Source organism: Dipodomys merriami, unplaced genomic scaffold (assembly GCF_024711535.1).
Source record: "Dipodomys merriami isolate MVZ:Mamm:240054 unplaced genomic scaffold, mDipMer1.0.p SCAF_22, whole genome shotgun sequence".
Taxonomy (NCBI): Eukaryota; Metazoa; Chordata; class Mammalia; order Rodentia; family Heteromyidae; genus Dipodomys; species Dipodomys merriami.
In genome coordinates, this window is record NW_027203604.1 from 7,481,909 (window position 1) to 7,499,370 (window position 17,462).

The window sequence follows — 17,462 nt, forward strand, 5'->3', positions numbered from 1 at the left end:
TTTTTGGGAAATTACGTGGCTAGTACAACCTACATCCACATCCCACATATTTTTTTTCTTTTACCCAGATGTGCTTCTGACACAAACTGTTTATATCCACATATTTTTTTTCCCGGAACCATGGCATGGTTCCTGAGATGTAGGTCCTGGATCCAGCTTTGGTCTGTGTATTTCAGTATGCGAAATTTGGGCCATTTTAAAATTGCTAGTTGGTGGTGCTAAATTACTGGTGGTTCACACCTGTAATCCTACCTGTGGAAGAGACTCAGATCTGAGAATTGTAGTTTGAAGCCAGCCCCGGCAGGAGAATCTGTGAAACTTTTATCTCCAGTTAGACAGTAAAAAGCTAGAAAGAGCTGTAGCTGAAGTGGTAGAGGGCTAGCCTTGGCCCAAGGAAGAGGGTCTAGGTCCTGAGTTCAAGTCCCAGGACCAGTGCACACATGTCACAAACACACACAGATTGCTAAATGGGGTTAGAATGAGAGTTGGATGTAAGTGGAACCGCAGCAGCTATCACTAGCTAGTAATGAATGACATTTCCTACTGTGCTTAGACTTGTACTCAGTACCATGTTTGCTTTGCGTTCTTAGACTGAAAAAAAAAAAACTTTGAGTTTGATTATTTATTTAGTCATTCGTGGGGCTTGAACTCTGGGGCTTGGGTGTTGTCACTGCATTCTTCAGCTGAAGGCTAGTGCTCTGCCACTTGAGTCACAGTGCCACTTCCGGTTTTCTGGTGGTTAATTGGAGATAAGAGTTTCAGGGACTTTCCTGCCCGGACTGGCTTTGAACCATGGTCCTCAGATCTCAGCCTCCTGAGTAGCGAGGATTATAGGTGTGAGCCACTGGTGTCTGGCTAGAAACTTTGAGATTTAAATGTTCATGTTTGAATGTGCCTTTTTTTTCTTTTCAACAGACACAACAAGAGGAAGAAGTTTTTTGTTGACCCTCGTTGCCACCCACAGACAATAGCTGTTGTCCAGACTCGAGCCAAGTAATTAATTTTATTTGTATTTTAAAACTGGGTAATACCATGTTCACCTCTATCATTTCTCTCTTTCTCACTTTCAATCTGAATGGAGGTGAACCTGCTTTAAATGGAGGAGGTTGAGTTTTATTTATTCCTCTCACTTTCATCAGGAAATCTCTCTGGTAAGTACATTGTCACAATTGAGGGGGACATGCATGGTGGGCTTAGTTGCCTTGCTTTATGTTTTTGTTTTGTTTTGTTTTGTTTTTTGTGCTTGTCCCAGGGCTTGAACTCAGGACCTTGCATTCTCCCTTAGCTTTTTTTTCTCATGGCTGGAACTCTGCCTCTTGAGCTATACTTCCACTTTGAACCTTTTGCTGGTTTGTTGAGGATTAGAGTCATTCAGATTTATCTGCCAAGACTAGCTTCAAACTGCAATGTTTAGTCCTAAGCCTTCTGCGTAGCTAGGATTGCAGGCATGAGCCACCAGAGCCTTGTCTTGCCTTTCTCCTTCCCTTTCCTTCCCTTCCCTTCCCTACCCTTTCCTTCTCTCCTTCCTTCCTTCCTTCCTTCCTTCCTTCCTTCCCTCCCCCCCCTTTCTTTATGGGGCTCGAACTCAAGGACTGAGCACTGTCCCTGCTCTTTTTCACTCAAAGCCAGCACTCTACCACTTTGAGCCTCAGCTCCACTTCCAGTTTTCTGGTTAATTGGAAATAAGAGTCTCACAGACTTTTTCTGCCTGGGCTGGCTTTGAACTATGAGCCTCAGACCTCTGCCTCCTGAGTTGCTAGGATTACACGCATGAGCTACCAGTGCTAATGCCTGGCTTTCCTTTGCTTTATAGTAAGTTGTAGCACGGTTTCATCTTCTTGTAAAAAGAAAATTTGAAATATTAAATTCTTCTAGCTGTGGTGGCATATGTCTATAATTCCAGCACACAAGAGGCTGAATCAGGAAGGCTGACAGTTTGAGATTTGCCTGGGCTGTATAGTATAATAAGTTTTAGACTAGCCTGGGCTACAGAGACAGATCCTATTCAAAATTTAAAAACAAAAATCATTTCAACAGCATTTTGGAAAGTTAGAAAAACAGAAGGAAAAAAATTGTGTTTAATTTATGTGTATTTCCTACCAATGTAGTTCATCTCATGGCCATGAGTAGATTCAAGTGTGGTACATTTGTTTAGTACTACAATCAGCTAAAACAGACTCCACACAATTAGCCACTGAGTAGCATATTTGCTTTCTTCTTTGGAAACCCACCCCACCATGACAGAAGGCGTTTCTGGCATGTGATCATCACTTGAGGCCTTTAGGAATCCCAGGAAGTTCTTCCTCATCTTCCAGAGGTTTTTCCATTCATCTAAGACTAATGACTGATGATTCTGTTCATCCGTTGGGCTTTTTCGCCTTGAGAAGTAATGCCCTTGACCCTCTCTCAGGAGTGGGTTCTGACAGGAAAGGCTAATGCGGAGGGGAATGGTCAGCGAAGAAGAGAGAGATCTAGCTGATGCAGTGGTTTGGGGTGAAGAGAGGCAAGGTGTGGGATGACACTGAGAGAAGGCCCAGAAAATGAATGCTCTTTTACTGAAAAGAAATGGTAGGTTTTATTTATATACAATGAAGCCTGTTTGTTCTTTGCTCTCTTTCTAGATATAGGGGAGTCCTTGTTGAGCTGAAGTTACCCCATGAAATGGACTTCAGTGGAAAAGACGTGAGTGGAGTGTTATTCCAGTACCCCGACACTGAGGGGAAGCTGGAAGACTTCACAGAGCTTGTGGAAAGAGCGCACGAGGCTGGGGTAAGCAGACTCCTTTTGTGGGGGCTCAGGGTGGTCTATCGCAGTTTTTATGTTTGTCTTTGGGTGTATCTTCGTTTCTTTACCATTATCACATGGAATGGTGGAATTCTCCTTCCTATTTCTTTCTCTTCCTTTATTCAGGCCACTCGTTTCCTGGCACATTGTAGTTACCCGGTAAATGTTAAAGGGGTACACAAGCATACAACATTGTAGTTACCCGGTAAATGTTAAAGGGGTACACAAGCATACAGAGTTTCCTGAATGTGAACTCTGTCATTCTGCCTGAGTTAACGTTATTCTCTGTGTATTCTCCATCTCTTCTCTGCAAAGGTAACAACGCTTTGACCCCTTCTCTCTCATTTCCTTTTCAGAGCCTGACCTGCTGTGCTACTGACCTTTTGGCTCTGTGTATCTTGAAGCCCCCTGGAGAGTTTGGGGTGGACATTGCCCTGGGTAGCTCACAGCGGTTTGGAGTGCCACTGGGCTATGGGGGACCACATGCAGCCTTTTTTGCTGTCAGAGAAAACTTGGTGAGGATGATACCTGGAAGGATGGTGGGGGTCACCAGGTAAAGCAGCTCCCGCTTCCTCTCTTTTATTATGGGTGTGATCTTTGTGGGTCCTCTTTTTTTTGTCAGTCATAGGGCTTGAACTCTAGGCCTAGGTGCTGGCTCTCAGGTCTTCAGCTCAAGGCGAGCACTCTACTACTGGAACCACAGTGCCACTTCTGGTTTTCTGGTGGTTAATTGGAAATAAGAGTCTCACGGACATTCCTGCCTGAACTGGCTTTGAACCACGATCCTCAGATCTCAGCCTCTTGAGTAGCTATGATTATAGGCATGAGCCACTGGTGCCTTGCAAACTGAGTCTTCTCATATTTATTAATTATATTAAACATTTAGAGAAAAATGGTAAGACTATTAGCATTCCTTTTTCTTTTGTAATGGGCATTCAGTCTCTGTATTTCTGGTACAGAAACTATTTTCTCAGGGATCTATTTCCCTTTTTTCTCTGTCTGCCAAGAAGGTTAGGGTGAATTTTAATCCTGTCACCATCATTCCATTAGGTTGGTTTATTTCTAAGACATCCTTCACTGTTCCTAGCCTTATATATATATCTCAGTGCTTTGAAGATGGTTTGGGAACTGTTATGAATTTACCTCCAAATAACTTCACTGAGTTCACTTAAGCTAAGAAGGAAAGATGCTCGTTCATTGTGGCAAATCATGGTGTTGAGATTATCTGTGCTGACCATATGTAATTGTCTTGGTCCAGAGATGCCACTGGGAAAGAAGTATATCGACTTGCTCTTCAAACCAGGGAGCAACACATCCGAAGGGACAAAGCCACCAGCAACATCTGTACAGCCCAGGTAAATCACATCTGACCTCATGGTTCCCAGAACTGAGTTTGTTATAAACTGAGAAAACAGAGACGCCACATTTTGAGAGGTCGAATCTTGGAGTGTTTATTAAAAGGCCAGTGACCCTGTGGTGGACTCCTATCTCAAAGATCAGCAGCCAGCAAATACATTAAACATTGTTAGGAAACTGAGCCACGAAGTCCAGAAAACAATACCAACAAACCAACTGGGACACCATGGTGACTGGAGAAGAGCCAGGAGACAGGACATAAACACCAAGATATATGGCATGGGGTAATGGTGCTTGAGCTGGTCCAGGCCTAAATAGGGTCAGGTCAGGGGGCAGGGTCACAGAAACTCCCAATTCCCAGGCACTGGACTGACAGGTTTAGTAACATGCCATCGGAGTACCTGCCCCTGCCTCCAGGGATTTGGGCACACACGTTACCTGAGATGTCGGGGCTTCAGCTTCCTCCATTATGAAGACAAGATGCCAAATCCTACCATCCACCATGTGGCCAAGAAGGCGCTGGGCAGAGCCAGTCTCCCTATTTCAAGTTCATCACCCATTCCTTCTTGTGTTGATCCACTGAGCAGGGGACATCCCTGAAATGACAAGATCTTAGTAGTTGGATAAGAGTATGGTCTTAGTAGAACCAAAATACATTGTTTTTCTACTGCTGCGTGTACTATCTGTTTTAACTTTTTAACAAACTTCCACGTTGTTTTCAAAAATAGCCATATCTAGGTAAGTTCTCTACCACTTGAGTTATGCTCCCAGTCCACCATTTTCCATTCCTATTACCAGTCCTGGGTTGGCTTCAGTGAAGAATTTGGGGAAGGGAAAGGGGAAGGGAGATGATGCCATGGTGCCTGCAGCTAGGCAGTTCTTAGTATGGGTCAGGGGAGGCTGGTGAATGTTCTTTTAAGTCATTTCCCATCAGTATGAGTCTGAGTTGTTCACAGTTCACCATTAGTTTTCTATATTTTTTGTGGTGGTTGTTTGGTTTTGTTTTTTGTTTTTGGTCATAGTCATACTAGTGAGTGAATATTTCATTGCAGTTTCAATTTGCATCTCTAAAAACAATAAGCATTTAAAACATTTTTTCATTATTTGTTGTCTTTAACAGATTCTAGATTCAATTTTTACCTTATTTGTCAAAATATTTGGAATTTCTTGGTCTTTATTTCTTTGATCCTCTGATACTGTAATGCCCTGTGAAGGTTTTAATTTCTTCCTCTGTTCTCCCCACCACCATCTTCTTTTTTCTTTTCTTTTCTTTTTTTATCTAGCACAGATTTGTTTTGATATGACAAAGTTATGGAGAAATAGAAAAAGAGAAACATGTAAGGTACCAGTGGCTCACACTTGTAAACCTAGCTATTCAGGAGGCTGAAATCTGAGGATCACGGTTCAAAGTCAGCCCAGGGAAGGAAAGTTCCTGAGACTTTTATCTCTAACCACCAGAAAACTGGAAGTGGCACTGTGGCTCAAGTGGCAGAGCACCCGCCTTGAGCTGAAGAGCTTAGCAAAAGTGCCTGGGCCCAGAGTTCAAGCCTCACAACCAATAAAAAAGAAAACGAAAAGCATTTCCTCTTTCTCATGCAGGAAATGGGAGTTCCAGACTCAGAACCACAGCTGTTAACTTGACAGCTGTTAACTTGCTGCCTTTGTTCTTTCTGAGCTGGGGGGGGAAAATTCACTTGGTCTGGTTTCTTTAACTCCCCCTTTAACCCCTGGAGGAAGGCTCTGAGTAAGATAGGCAGGGCTTTCTCTATCCTAACTTGCCTTTTGTTCTTTATATTTTTACCCATTCTTGTAAAGTTCCCAGATGTTTACCATTTCAATGGAGAAGGTTGATTTAGATAGTACCTTATCTTGCACCTAATCTTTAACATTTAAAAAGAGATATACAGGGTGGAGACTTCATCTTTTTTTCCAGTTTATTTCTTAGTTTTTCTTTTTGTGTTTGAATCTTTTGATAGTTACTAAAAATAGTCTAATTTGCCTATCTCCACCTTATCAATTCTGCTTTTTCTCCCCTAAACAACTGTGTCTCCTTTTAATTTTAAAAGGCAAGCAGAAACAGCCAGGTGCTTGTGGCTCTTGCCTGTAATCTTAGCTACTAAGGAGGCTGAGATCTGAGGATCCCAGTATGAAGGCAGCCCTGGAAGGAAAGTGAGACCCTCATCTGGAAATGGTTAAAGCTGGAAATGGTTAAAGCTGTGGAAGTGCTAGCTAATCTTTTTCTGTCCAACTAAAGTGCCTCTGTTTTATAACATTTCCCAGAATGACTAGCTTTTTGACCTGTGTTGTTTGTGGCCAGCAGCCACTAAGGAACGTGAATCTTGTATCAAAGGAGTTAACAGAAGGAATTATAATCACCAGGTGTGCTGCTTGAGATCAACTAGCAGAGTTAGGGAGATAAATTTTTATCAAAGGAGTTAAAAGAACAAACTAACTGCCCAGTCTGTTGTACTGCTTGTTAGAAAGAGCAGTCTTCATCAATGGAGTTAAAAGAAGTAAAACCCCTTTCAAGGAGCTTTCCACCGAGCTTACCAGCCTCTTACAACTGTATCTGCCAGCCACCTTTGTTCCCAGCCCTGCTCCTCTCCAGCTGTAATGGAACAAAAACTGTAAACCTTGGGGAAAAAAATTAAAGAACAGCCCTCTTCCTAACCTTGGTGATCAGGTATATTTATTTGTTTGTTATTTTTTTATTTTTTTTGTCGGTTGTGGGGCTTGAACTCTGGGCCTGGGCGCTGTCCCTCAGTTCTTCAGCTCAAGGCAAGCACTCTACCACTTGAACTACAGTGCCACTTCCGATTTTCTGGTGGTTTATTGGAGATAGGAGTCTCACGGTCTTTCCTGCCCATGCTGGCTTCGAACCGTGATCCTCAGATCTCAGCCTCCTGAGTAGCTAGGATTACAGGCGTGAGCCACCAGCGCCCGGCTTGATCAGGTATATTTAGAATGTGAGCCTAACTCCTTGACACAGAGGAGGGCAATTTGGATATGGATAAAATCCTAGCAAACTGCTCTTCCCAGTGCCCCAGCCTAACTCTGGGGAGAGTGATGGTATTGCACCCTTATGCACAAAAGTAAATTGCCTTGATGAAATCTCTTCTATCTCTTGTGTGTCTCTTCATTTCTGACACTGGAGAGTAATTGTGTATTTCTAACAATCGGAGATAAGAGTCTCCTGGACTTTCCTGCCCTGTCTTAGCCTCCTAAGGAGTTAGGATTACAGGTATGAGCTTCTGGTCCCTGGCTTCAGTTGAATTTGAAATTGAGGTTGTCACTCTCAGGACCAGGAGATAAAAGTTTATTTTACTTAAAAAGGAGTTAGGTGGGGGCATGGTTCAGGTGCTAAAGTACCAGCTATTGAACAGACGTGTCAAGCGTTCATGCCCCCGTAGAAATTAGTAACAATTATTAAAAAGAATGTATCTCCTTATATATGGATAAAGTTGATAAGCTATAAAAGAATCTGACAATTGTTTTGTGCAAAAATAACTCAGTAGATTGATAGCTATTATAAAAAGCTATACCAAGGAGCTCATGTGAATAGAACTTATACCTCCTCCAAATCCGAGACCTTCAAACTATTTATATTATGCTTTTTAAAAAAAATTGTCAGTCATGAGGCTTGAACTTAGGGTCTGGGTGCTGTCCCTGAGCTTTTTCACTCAAGACTAGTAATGTACCACTTTGAGCCACAGTCACTTCCAGTGTTTTGGAGATAAGAGGCTCATGGACTTTCCTGATTGGGCTGGCTTTCAACTTCGATCTTCAGATCTCAGCCTATTTTTTTTTTTTTTTTTTTTTTGGTCGGCCGTGGGGCTTGAACTCTGGGCCTGGACGCTGTCCCTCAGCTCTTCAGCTCAAGGCTAGTGCTCTACCACTTGAGCCACAGCGCCACTTCCGGCTTTTTTCTTTTTGCTTATGTGGTGCTGAGGAATCAAACCCAGGGCCTCAAGCATGCAAGGCAAGCGCTCTACCACTGAGCCACCTTCCCAGCCCCTCTCAGCCTCTTAAGTAGCTAGGATTACAGATGTGAGCCACGGGTGCCCTGCCCGCATTATTATTAGTATTAGTATTAGTATTACGATTATTATTATTTTGTGCCAGTACTGGGACTTGAACTCAGGTCATTGAGTGTTTTTTGCTCTGGCACTCTACCACTTGAGCCCTATCTCCAGTCTGGCATTTTGCTGGTTAGTTGGAGATAGAGTAACAAAGACTTTTCTGCTGGGGCTGTCTTTGAACATTGACCATCAGCTCTCACCTGGTGTTCCTAGTTATTAAATTTAACATTTTATTTTTTCAGTGCTGGGGATTAAAGAGAGGACGAGTGTGTGCCAGGCATACTACCAATAAACTACAGCTCAGCGTCATTCATCTTGTCTGAAACTCAGCCTCAATTGTTTTATTTAAGGTGTTAGGTTAAGTTAGCTGAAGTGTATTCCCTGAGTTTTTGAGTCATTTGGAAGTTGCTTGCTGCTTTATTCTTGAGGACTGAGTGTAAAATTCTCAGCTCTCACCTTCCATCTTCACATCTGTTGCTCCACTGGCTTTGAATGTTGCATACTGCCTTTTGTGCTTGGAGCAGACTATTCTTCCCTATTGTGAATCTGATTATGTTGCAGCATCCAGCCCTCCGTGGTTAAATTTGAAGGTAGACATGCACTTTAACAATGGTTCCCAACAATCACAGGGAAGGCAGAAGAAGGAGCAATTTGTTTTGTTCCTGTTTTTAGTTTTGCCATCTTAAGACCTATGATTTCTCCTTGCCATCATTTTTTTGGGGGGGAGAGCTGCGGTTCTGTTGTGGGACTTGAACAGGGCCCAAGTGCTGTGTCTTCAAGGCTAGCACTCTATCACTATGAACCACAGCACCAACTCTTGGTTTTCTGGTGGTTAATTGGAGATAATAGTCTCACGGACTTTCCTGCCTGGGGCAGGATCCTCAGCTCTCAGCCTCCTGAGTAGCTAGGATTATAGCCGTGAGCTACTGATGCTTGGCCTTTTTTTTTTTTTTTGGTTGTGGGACTTGAACTCTGGGCCTGGGCACTGTCAGTCAGCTCAAGGCTAGTGCTCTACCACTTGAGCCACAGTGCCACTTCTGGTTTCTGGCGGTTTATTGGAGATAAGAGCCTCACAGACTTTCCTACCCGGGCTGGCTTTGAACCATGATAGTCAGATCTCAGCCTCTGAGTAGCTAGGATTACAAGCCTGAGCCTTTGTGTTTTTTAATCACATTCTCATACCTGATTCCTTATTCTTTTAGGCCCTCCTGGCAAATATGGCTGCTATGTTTGCCATCTACCATGGATCCCACGGGTTGGAGCATATTGCTAGAAGGGTACACAATGCCACTTTGATTTTGTCTGAAGGTAAGTCCAATATCTGCTTTTGGCATAACAAGACTGGTAAATTTGATACAGTTGAAAACTTGGAACATAACCAATACTGATTGCAAAATTAAAAGTCAGATGAAAACATTTTTATTATCTATGATAGACTAAGTATCAATCTTAGGATATATAGGATTCTGATTCTCTTCTCCCTCCTAAAAGAACAAAAAGAATGAATGCTGTAATGGAAAAAATGAACACAGAACATTTAGAAAGAAAGAAAAATGCTCACTTCTGTAATCCTAGCTACTTGTGAAGCTGAAATCAGAGGATCACTGTTTGAAGTCAACCAGGGCAGGAAAGCTTGTGAGATTCTTACTTCCAGTTAAGCACCAGAAAAGTCAGAAGTGGAGCTGTGGCTTGTGAGTTAATTGGAGATAAGAGTCTCATGAACTTTCCTGCCTAGGCTGGCTGTAAATCAGAATCCTCAGATCTTAGCCTCCTGATTGTCTATTTAATTTTTTTTCTGAACTTTAAAAGCTTGTACAAGTTCTTTATAATTTAGCATGTTCATTTAAATGTTCAGTACTTCTTGGTGGAAGTCACCCCTTATATCATGTATTTAACTTATTTTTAAAGTATGCAGAGGAACACTGGCCAGGATCAAGAACAGCCTATAGTAGAAGTTACCTCTTTATTTCTCTATGAAATAAAAGTAGCCATGGAGCTGGGTGCTGTACTTGAGGCTAGTGGTTCTCCTATCTTCTACAGGTCTCAGGCGAGCAGGGCATCAACTCCAGCATGACTTATTTTTTGACACCCTGAAGGTTCAGTGCGGCTGCTCGGTGAAAGAAGTTTTGGCCAGGGCTGCTCAGCGGCAAATCAATTTTCGGTTATTTGAAGATGGCACAGTAAGTCAAACTTTCAGTATCTTTGCCAGTTATACTTTCCTGTGTTCTCTTCATAAAATCTTGGCTCTTTACTTAGATTTTTAAAAATTTGATCACAATCTTAATATTTTGGTAAGCAGTTTTCATGTCTAGTTTGGAATACTATGACCTTGTCAAATAAAACACTAAGACTTACTTTCAACTTTCCTCAAGACTGTGTGTTTTCACAAAATTCCTAAAACTGTTCAAGATACTCACACAAGTGATCTGTGATACAATAATGTAAATGTAGGCTAGAAGAGGTTCAACATACTCTGTTCCAGTGGCTATGTATTTCAGTCACTGCAGATGTCTAAGCCATGTGAAGTCTGGTCTGGTGTAATTCCTTTCCCATAAGGCTCAACTCGGACCTAATGCCACCCCTGATGCCTTGGAATAACTGAGGACTTTTTAACTTAAAAAATTCTTATTGTAAAGGCAATATGCAGAGGGGTATGTAAGTACAGTTATGTAAGTCAGGTAATGGAGCTTATTTTTTGTAATCAATGTTTACTTACTTAATTTTTTTTTTTTTGCCAGTCCTGGGGCTTGAACTCTGGGCCTGGGCACTGTCCCTCAGCTCTTCAGCTCAAAGCTAGTGCTCTACCACTTAAGCCACAGCACCACTTGTGGCTTTTTCTGATTATGTAGTGCTGAAGTATCAAACCCAGGACCTCATGCATGCAAGGCAAGCACTCTACCACTGAGCCATCTTCCCAGCCCTATTTTATTTAATTTTTTTTTTTTGCCCGCATGGGAGCTTGAACTCAAGAGCCTCAGATTTGCTCAGTTTGTGTGCTTGGCTGGTGCTCTCCCAATTAAATCATGCCTCTAGCTGGCTTTGCTAGTTAACTGGAAAAAAGAGTTTCATGAACTTTTCTGTGAACTGAAGTCCTCTAGCTCTCAGATTCCTGAGTAGCTAGTATTAGATCTACCTTCTGCAGGCATGACTGAGAATTTTAGTCTCCGTGATGGCACTTCCACTTGAAGTAGGGAGACTGGATCTAAGTAATAACCTTGCTCTCACAAGCCAAAGTAATCACCTTGCTCTCACAAGCCATCCTGATGCCTAACTGGGTGATAGGGGCTGTCCACCCAGCTCCAAAGACCTAGAGGTCTTTGAATAAGCTGACCTTTGAATTGCAGATGTCTAGCTCAGTTGATAGAGCAAGGAGGGCTCTATTTCATAGGATATGCAGATGTCACAAGGTGATATTACTTAGACCTGGTCTCCTTACTACACACTGATCTTGGAGTTTAGAACTGATGGTGCCCATTTTGTTTTTGTTTCTGTAGCTTGGTATTTCCTTGGATGAAACAGTCAATGAAAAAGATCTAGATGATTTGTTGTGGATCTTCGGTTGCGAGTCATCCGCAGTAAGTAAAATAGAGACACACATTCTTTATAATGACTGTTAGAGATAGTATCAAAGATTGTTTTAACTCTTGTAGTCCTGACTTTTAGGGGGTAAGTTCAGATATGAAACTAGGCAGCCCCCAGTTCAACTTATGGTAGTGATTGACCTTTGTTCCTTCTGACATCAAGGACCTATTTGGAAGGATTATTAATAGTGCTTAATTGAAATTATCTCAAATACAAGATTAATGACATTGGCATCTTGTTTCAAATCAATTCTGGGTAAGATATGATGCTTATTCATTTAATAAGTAATTATTGAGGACCTAATATGTGCCAGGTACTATGCTACTGCTTGAGGCTATAGAGGTGAATGTGTGTGTGTGTGTGTGTGTGTGTGTGTGTGTGTGTATACACACATATAAATAAATATATTAATACACAGATACATATACACACACATATATATGTGATAGTCCAATTTTTTGTGTGTATGTGTGTGTATACGTGTACACACACACATACCAGTGGCGACAGTCCAATTGTGTGTGTGTGTGTATGTGTGTGTGTGTGTGTGTCTGTGTGTGTGTGTGTGTATCCTGGCCCTGGGGCTCAGTTACTGTCCCTGAGCTGCTTTTGCTCAAGGCTAGCACTTACCACTTAGTCACAGCTCTACTTCTGGATTTTTTTTAGCAGTTAATTGGAAATAAGAGCCTCATGGGTTTTCCTGCCCAGGCTGACTTTGAACTGAGATCTTCAGGTATCTGCCTCTTGAGTAGCTAGGATTATAGGTATGAGCTACAGGCACCCAGCCCCAAATGTTTTTAATTAATGGAATACATTTTATCTATTTTCCTTTTGTTGCTCATGTTCTTGATATCATATTTAAGAACTATTATCACCATCCAAGATCCTTTCTTCCTTCCTTCCTTCCTTTCCTTTTTTCCTTCCTTTCTTTTTCTCTTTCCTTCCTTCCTTCCTTCCTTCTTTCTTTCCTTCCTTTCTTTCTTTCCTTCCTTATTTCCTTCTTCCTTTCTTCCTTTCTTCCTTTCTTTCTGTCTTTCTCATGAGGCTTGAACGAAGGGCCTGGGCACTGTCTCTGAGCTCTTGCTCAAGGCTAGCACTGTACAACTTGGAACCACAGCACCACTTCTGGTTTTTGAGTCATTTATTGGAGATAAGAGTCTCACGGAGTTTCCTGCCCAGGCTGGCTTCCAACCATGATCCTCAGATCTCAGCCTCTTGAGTAGCTAGGATTACAGGCGTGAGCCCTGGTGCCTGGCTGCATTTTGTCTTTTTTTTTTTTTGTCTGTCATGGGGCCTGAACTCTGGGCCTGGGCGCTGTCCCTCAGCTCTTCAGCTCAAGGCTAGCACTCTACCACTTGAGCCACAGCGCCACTTCGGGCTTTTTCTGCTTATGTGGTGCTGAGGAAAGAACCCAGGGTCTCATGCATGCAAGGCAAGCACTCTACCACTGAGCCACCGTCCCAGCCCAGCATTTTGTCTTTTAAATGAAGTCTGTAATTCATTTTGTGTGATTTGTGGCCTAGCTTCCTGGAAGCCTGGATGTCTGCACACATTTCCAGGTACAACTTCTGTCCTTGAGCTTCTCTGGTCTCTCCATATAGGAATTGGTGGCTGAAAGCATGGGGGAAGAGAGAAGAGGTATTCTGGGGTCTACCTTCAAGAGAACCAGCCAGTTTCTCACACATCAGGTGTTCAACAGGTTTGTGTGACTTGATGACTTTCATATCTTTTGTCTTGGCACAAGGTAGGGAGCTCCTTGGGGAACTACTTCTGACAGCAACCATCGTGTAGCTTAGGTTATTGTGGCTTAGCTATGGCTCACTGATATCAATATGCCTCATTGAGCCAAGCATATCTAGTTTCCTGATGGGTATTTTCTGCTGGCACAGTAAGTTCATGTAGAGGAGAATTTGTAGATAAAGTTGGCCAGGCTGAATTTTCTCCTCCAGAACCCTATATCCTCTTCTTTCCAACCTTCTTCTTGGGCTTAAAAATAGCTTTTGTTGTTGTTGTTGTTCGTTTTTGGCTGGTTGTGGAGCTTGTACTCAAGGTCTGGATGCTGTCTCTAGGCTTTTGTGTTCAAGTCTAGCTCTCTGCCACTTTGAGCTCCAGCTCTATTTCTGGTCTTCTGGTGGTTAATTGGATAAGAGTCTCATGACCTTTCCTGCCTGGGCTGGCTTCAAACTGCAATCCTCAGATCTCAGCCTCCTGAGTAACTAGGATTATAGGTGTGAGCCACTGGTACTTAGCTTCTGATGGCTTCTTTTTATCAGCTCCTCTGAGGTCTATGGGAGTATAGGCCCTTTCTTCAGATGTAGTTGACATGTTTGCCATGGTCACAATTGCTCTTTATTTTGAAGATAGATCTCAGTGTGTCTTACTTTCATGAGGATGTGTGTGGTTCTTGTCTAATTTTCTTGGCCCTAACCTCGTGTTTTATATCCACAGCTATCATTCAGAAACAAATATTGTCCGCTACATGAAGAAACTAGAAAACAAAGACATTTCCCTTGTTCACAGCATGATTCCACTGGTAATTGTTTTTGACTTTCTTTTCACCTCTAGTCCTTACCCTGCCCAGACTCCTTTGAATCATATCTCATGCTACAAGAGGGAAAAGAGGTGGCTGTGTGGGGAGACGGTGGGATTGATACATGGACTGTAGGAAATCACTAATGTGATACATTTTGCCTGTGTTTTCTAAAGGGATCCTGTACCATGAAGCTCAACAGCGCCTCTGAACTGACGGTAAGTAGCCTTTTCTCTGAAGAGGGTACTTTCTGGGGCAGCTTTCTAGTTACTACAGAGGAGTTACCAGGACTGTGACTTCATAAGTGCTTTTTATGTTTTTTTTTTTTTTTTATGCCAGTCCTGGGACTTGAACTCAGGACCTAGGTGCTGTCCCAGAGCTTCTTTTTGCTCAAGGCCAGCCCTCTACCATTTGAGCCACAGCACCACTTTTGGCTTTTTCTGTGTATGTAGTACTAAGGAATCAAACCCAGGGCTTTATGGATGCTAGGGAAGCACTCTACCATTGAGCCACGTTCCCAGCCCAATAAGTGCTTTTTCTTAACCTTGTTGTTCCTCAATCGTATGCGAATGCCTCGCAGTTCTCACAACTTGCTAATTAATTATTAATAATTACTATTATTGATAGTAATAACATTATTGTTGATTATAATCAATTAGTAATTAGTAATTAATGTTGTTACTATTTTAGGTGGACTGCTCTGTATTGCCCAGCCTATCTTTTTTTTTTTTTTTTTTAATTTTGTTTTCTTGTAAAGATGCAGTACAGAGAGGTTATAGTTACATCAGTAAGGTAATGAGTCTGGAGCTTGAACTCAGGGCCTAGCCACTGTCCCTGAGCTTCTTTCGCTAGCGCTCTACCACTTGAGCCACAGCTCCACTTCTGACCTTTTCTGATAGTTTATTGGAGATAAGAGTCTGACAAATTTTCCTGCCAGGGCTGGCTTTGAACCATGATTCTCAGATCTCAGCGTCCTGAGTAGACAGGATTACAAGGGTGAGCATCTGCAACTTATTCTTTTGTATTTCTTAGGTAAAATGTGACAATTCACATGATGCATAGGAAATCATGTTGTATTGCGTGGGGTTTTTAAATTTACTTTCGTGCCATGGTTTGTTCTGCTTAGTGAAGAGCGGGAATAGTATGTGTCCATAGAAGTCTGTTCAGGGACCTTTTTGTTCTTGTTTATAAATCCATTGTGAAGCATGCATGTTGCACTTGTGCAGTGCACATAGTGACTGTACCTTACAGGAGTGTGGCAAGAATTAAATGAGTTAATATGCCCAGCACTTTGAACAGTCCCTACACGTAGGAGGCATTGTTTGTATTAGGGATTGTTGTCATCATTATTATTTTTTAGTTTTTCTTTTTGTTTTGTTTTTTGTTGGTTGTAGGGCTTGAACTCTGGGCCTTTGTACTATCCCTGAGCTCTTCTGTTTTTTGTTGGTTGTGGGGCTTGAACTCTGGGCCTTTGTACTATCCCTGAGCTCTTCAGCTCAAGGCATGTGCTCTACCACTTGAGCCACAGTGCCACTTCTGTTGTCATCATTATTATCACTGAAGTTGTTATTACATTTTCCTTCCCCTCTTACTTTTCAGCCCATCACGTGGAAAGAATTCGCAAACATCCACCCCTTTGTGCCTCTGGACCAAGCCCAGGGATACCAACAGCTTTTTCGAGAGCTTGAGAAAGATTTATGTGAACTCACAGGTTATGATCAGATCTCTTTCCAGCCTAACAGGTAAGGGGATTTCTTTCCCCCTCTCTCTTTTTTTTTTTTTAATATAAGACTAGTTGTAAAACACCCACTCTAAAAGTCAGAGGCTTAACACAGTGATTATTTTGCTTCATTCTGTGCATTGACTGGACATTTCTACTCACCAGGATGGTGAGGCCTCACTCACGTAGCTAAGAGGCTGGCAATGGTTTGTTGGCTGGAGTGTAGTTGGTGACTGAGCAGGGTCTTGATTTTTTTTTTTCTGTACGGGCTTTTTCCTGTTGTTTCTTGAGCATCTTTACAGTGTGATGTCTGGATTCAAAAATGGAGTGCTCCAAGGCAAAGCAGGCAGAAGCTGTGAAATGTTTACAGCCCAGCTTTTGAAGTTACACAGTACCTTGTTCTGTCTGTAATAATAAGCCACACATCCAACCTAGACTGTTAGTGGTAGGGAACAGCAGATGGTTCTGGACATTGGGAGACATCTTTGGAAATGAACACCTTTGGAAATGAACACTTTGGAATTGACACCTGTCAATGATATCACATAAGAATAAGATTATAGCAGAGCAACAATGGCTCATGCCTGAAATGCTAATTAGTCAAGAGTGAGGATTGTGGTTTGAAGCCAGCCCAGGCAGGAAAGTCTATGAGACTTTTATCTCCAATAAACTACCCAGAAAGAGCTGGAAGTGGCACTGTGGCTCCAGTGGTAAAGTGCTAGCCTTGAAGCTCAGGGACAGTTTCCAGGCCCTGAGTTCAAGCCCCAAGACTGGCACAAAAGAAAAAAAAAAAAAAGAAGAAAGAAGAAAGAAAAAGAATTAATACCATTACCAAGGAGCTTTATATTCAAACTGACTTGTGAAATAATAGTAATAGCAGCAACAACAATAATAATAGAATAAGAAGATTATAGCAGTGTGTGTGGTGGAGTATGCTTGTAATCTTAGCACTTGTGATCTTAGGACAGGAAGATACTGAGTTACAGGCTAGTGTAGACAACATAGCAAGAATTTGTTTCAAAAATAGGCCAAAACAAATGAAACAAAAATATAAAAGAAGAAGACTTTAAGCACACAAGGTAACTCCTAACAAAAACTAGCATCACAGTCTAGTAGTACCCGAAGAGCTTGGGTTCTACTTTGGTTCTGTCACAAACTTTAAAAAGACCTCCTCTCTTCAGTCTTTTTTTTTTTTTTTTTTGGTCGGTTATGGGGCTTGAACTCTGGACCTGAGTGCTGTCCCTCAGCTCTTCAGCTCAAGGCTAGCACTCTACAACTTCAGCTTCAGTGTCACTTCCAGTTTTCTGGTGGTTTATTGGTGATGAGTCTCATGAACTTTCCTTGCCCGGGCTGAATGATGATCCTCAGATCTCAGCCTCCTGAGTAGCTAAGATTACAGGGGTGAGTCACT

The 17,462-nt window shown here is 42.2% G+C and overlaps 1 protein-coding gene across 1 annotated transcript in view; it reads left to right on the forward strand.

Moving 5' to 3' along the window:
- Gldc (glycine decarboxylase) overlaps positions 1 to 17,462 on the forward strand; it is a 94,011-nt gene that overhangs the window by 36,186 nt on the left and 40,363 nt on the right. The window contains exons 5-15 of the mRNA XM_070033232.1: positions 916 to 993; positions 2,622 to 2,769; positions 3,141 to 3,337; positions 4,043 to 4,139; positions 9,422 to 9,527; positions 10,260 to 10,399; positions 11,714 to 11,794; positions 13,403 to 13,500; positions 14,250 to 14,334; positions 14,508 to 14,549; positions 15,931 to 16,073. Coding sequence (XP_069889333.1) covers positions 916 to 993; positions 2,622 to 2,769; positions 3,141 to 3,337; positions 4,043 to 4,139; positions 9,422 to 9,527; positions 10,260 to 10,399; positions 11,714 to 11,794; positions 13,403 to 13,500; positions 14,250 to 14,334; positions 14,508 to 14,549; positions 15,931 to 16,073 — 1,215 coding nt within the window. The remainder of the gene's footprint in view (positions 1 to 915; positions 994 to 2,621; positions 2,770 to 3,140; positions 3,338 to 4,042; positions 4,140 to 9,421; positions 9,528 to 10,259; positions 10,400 to 11,713; positions 11,795 to 13,402; positions 13,501 to 14,249; positions 14,335 to 14,507; positions 14,550 to 15,930; positions 16,074 to 17,462) is intronic.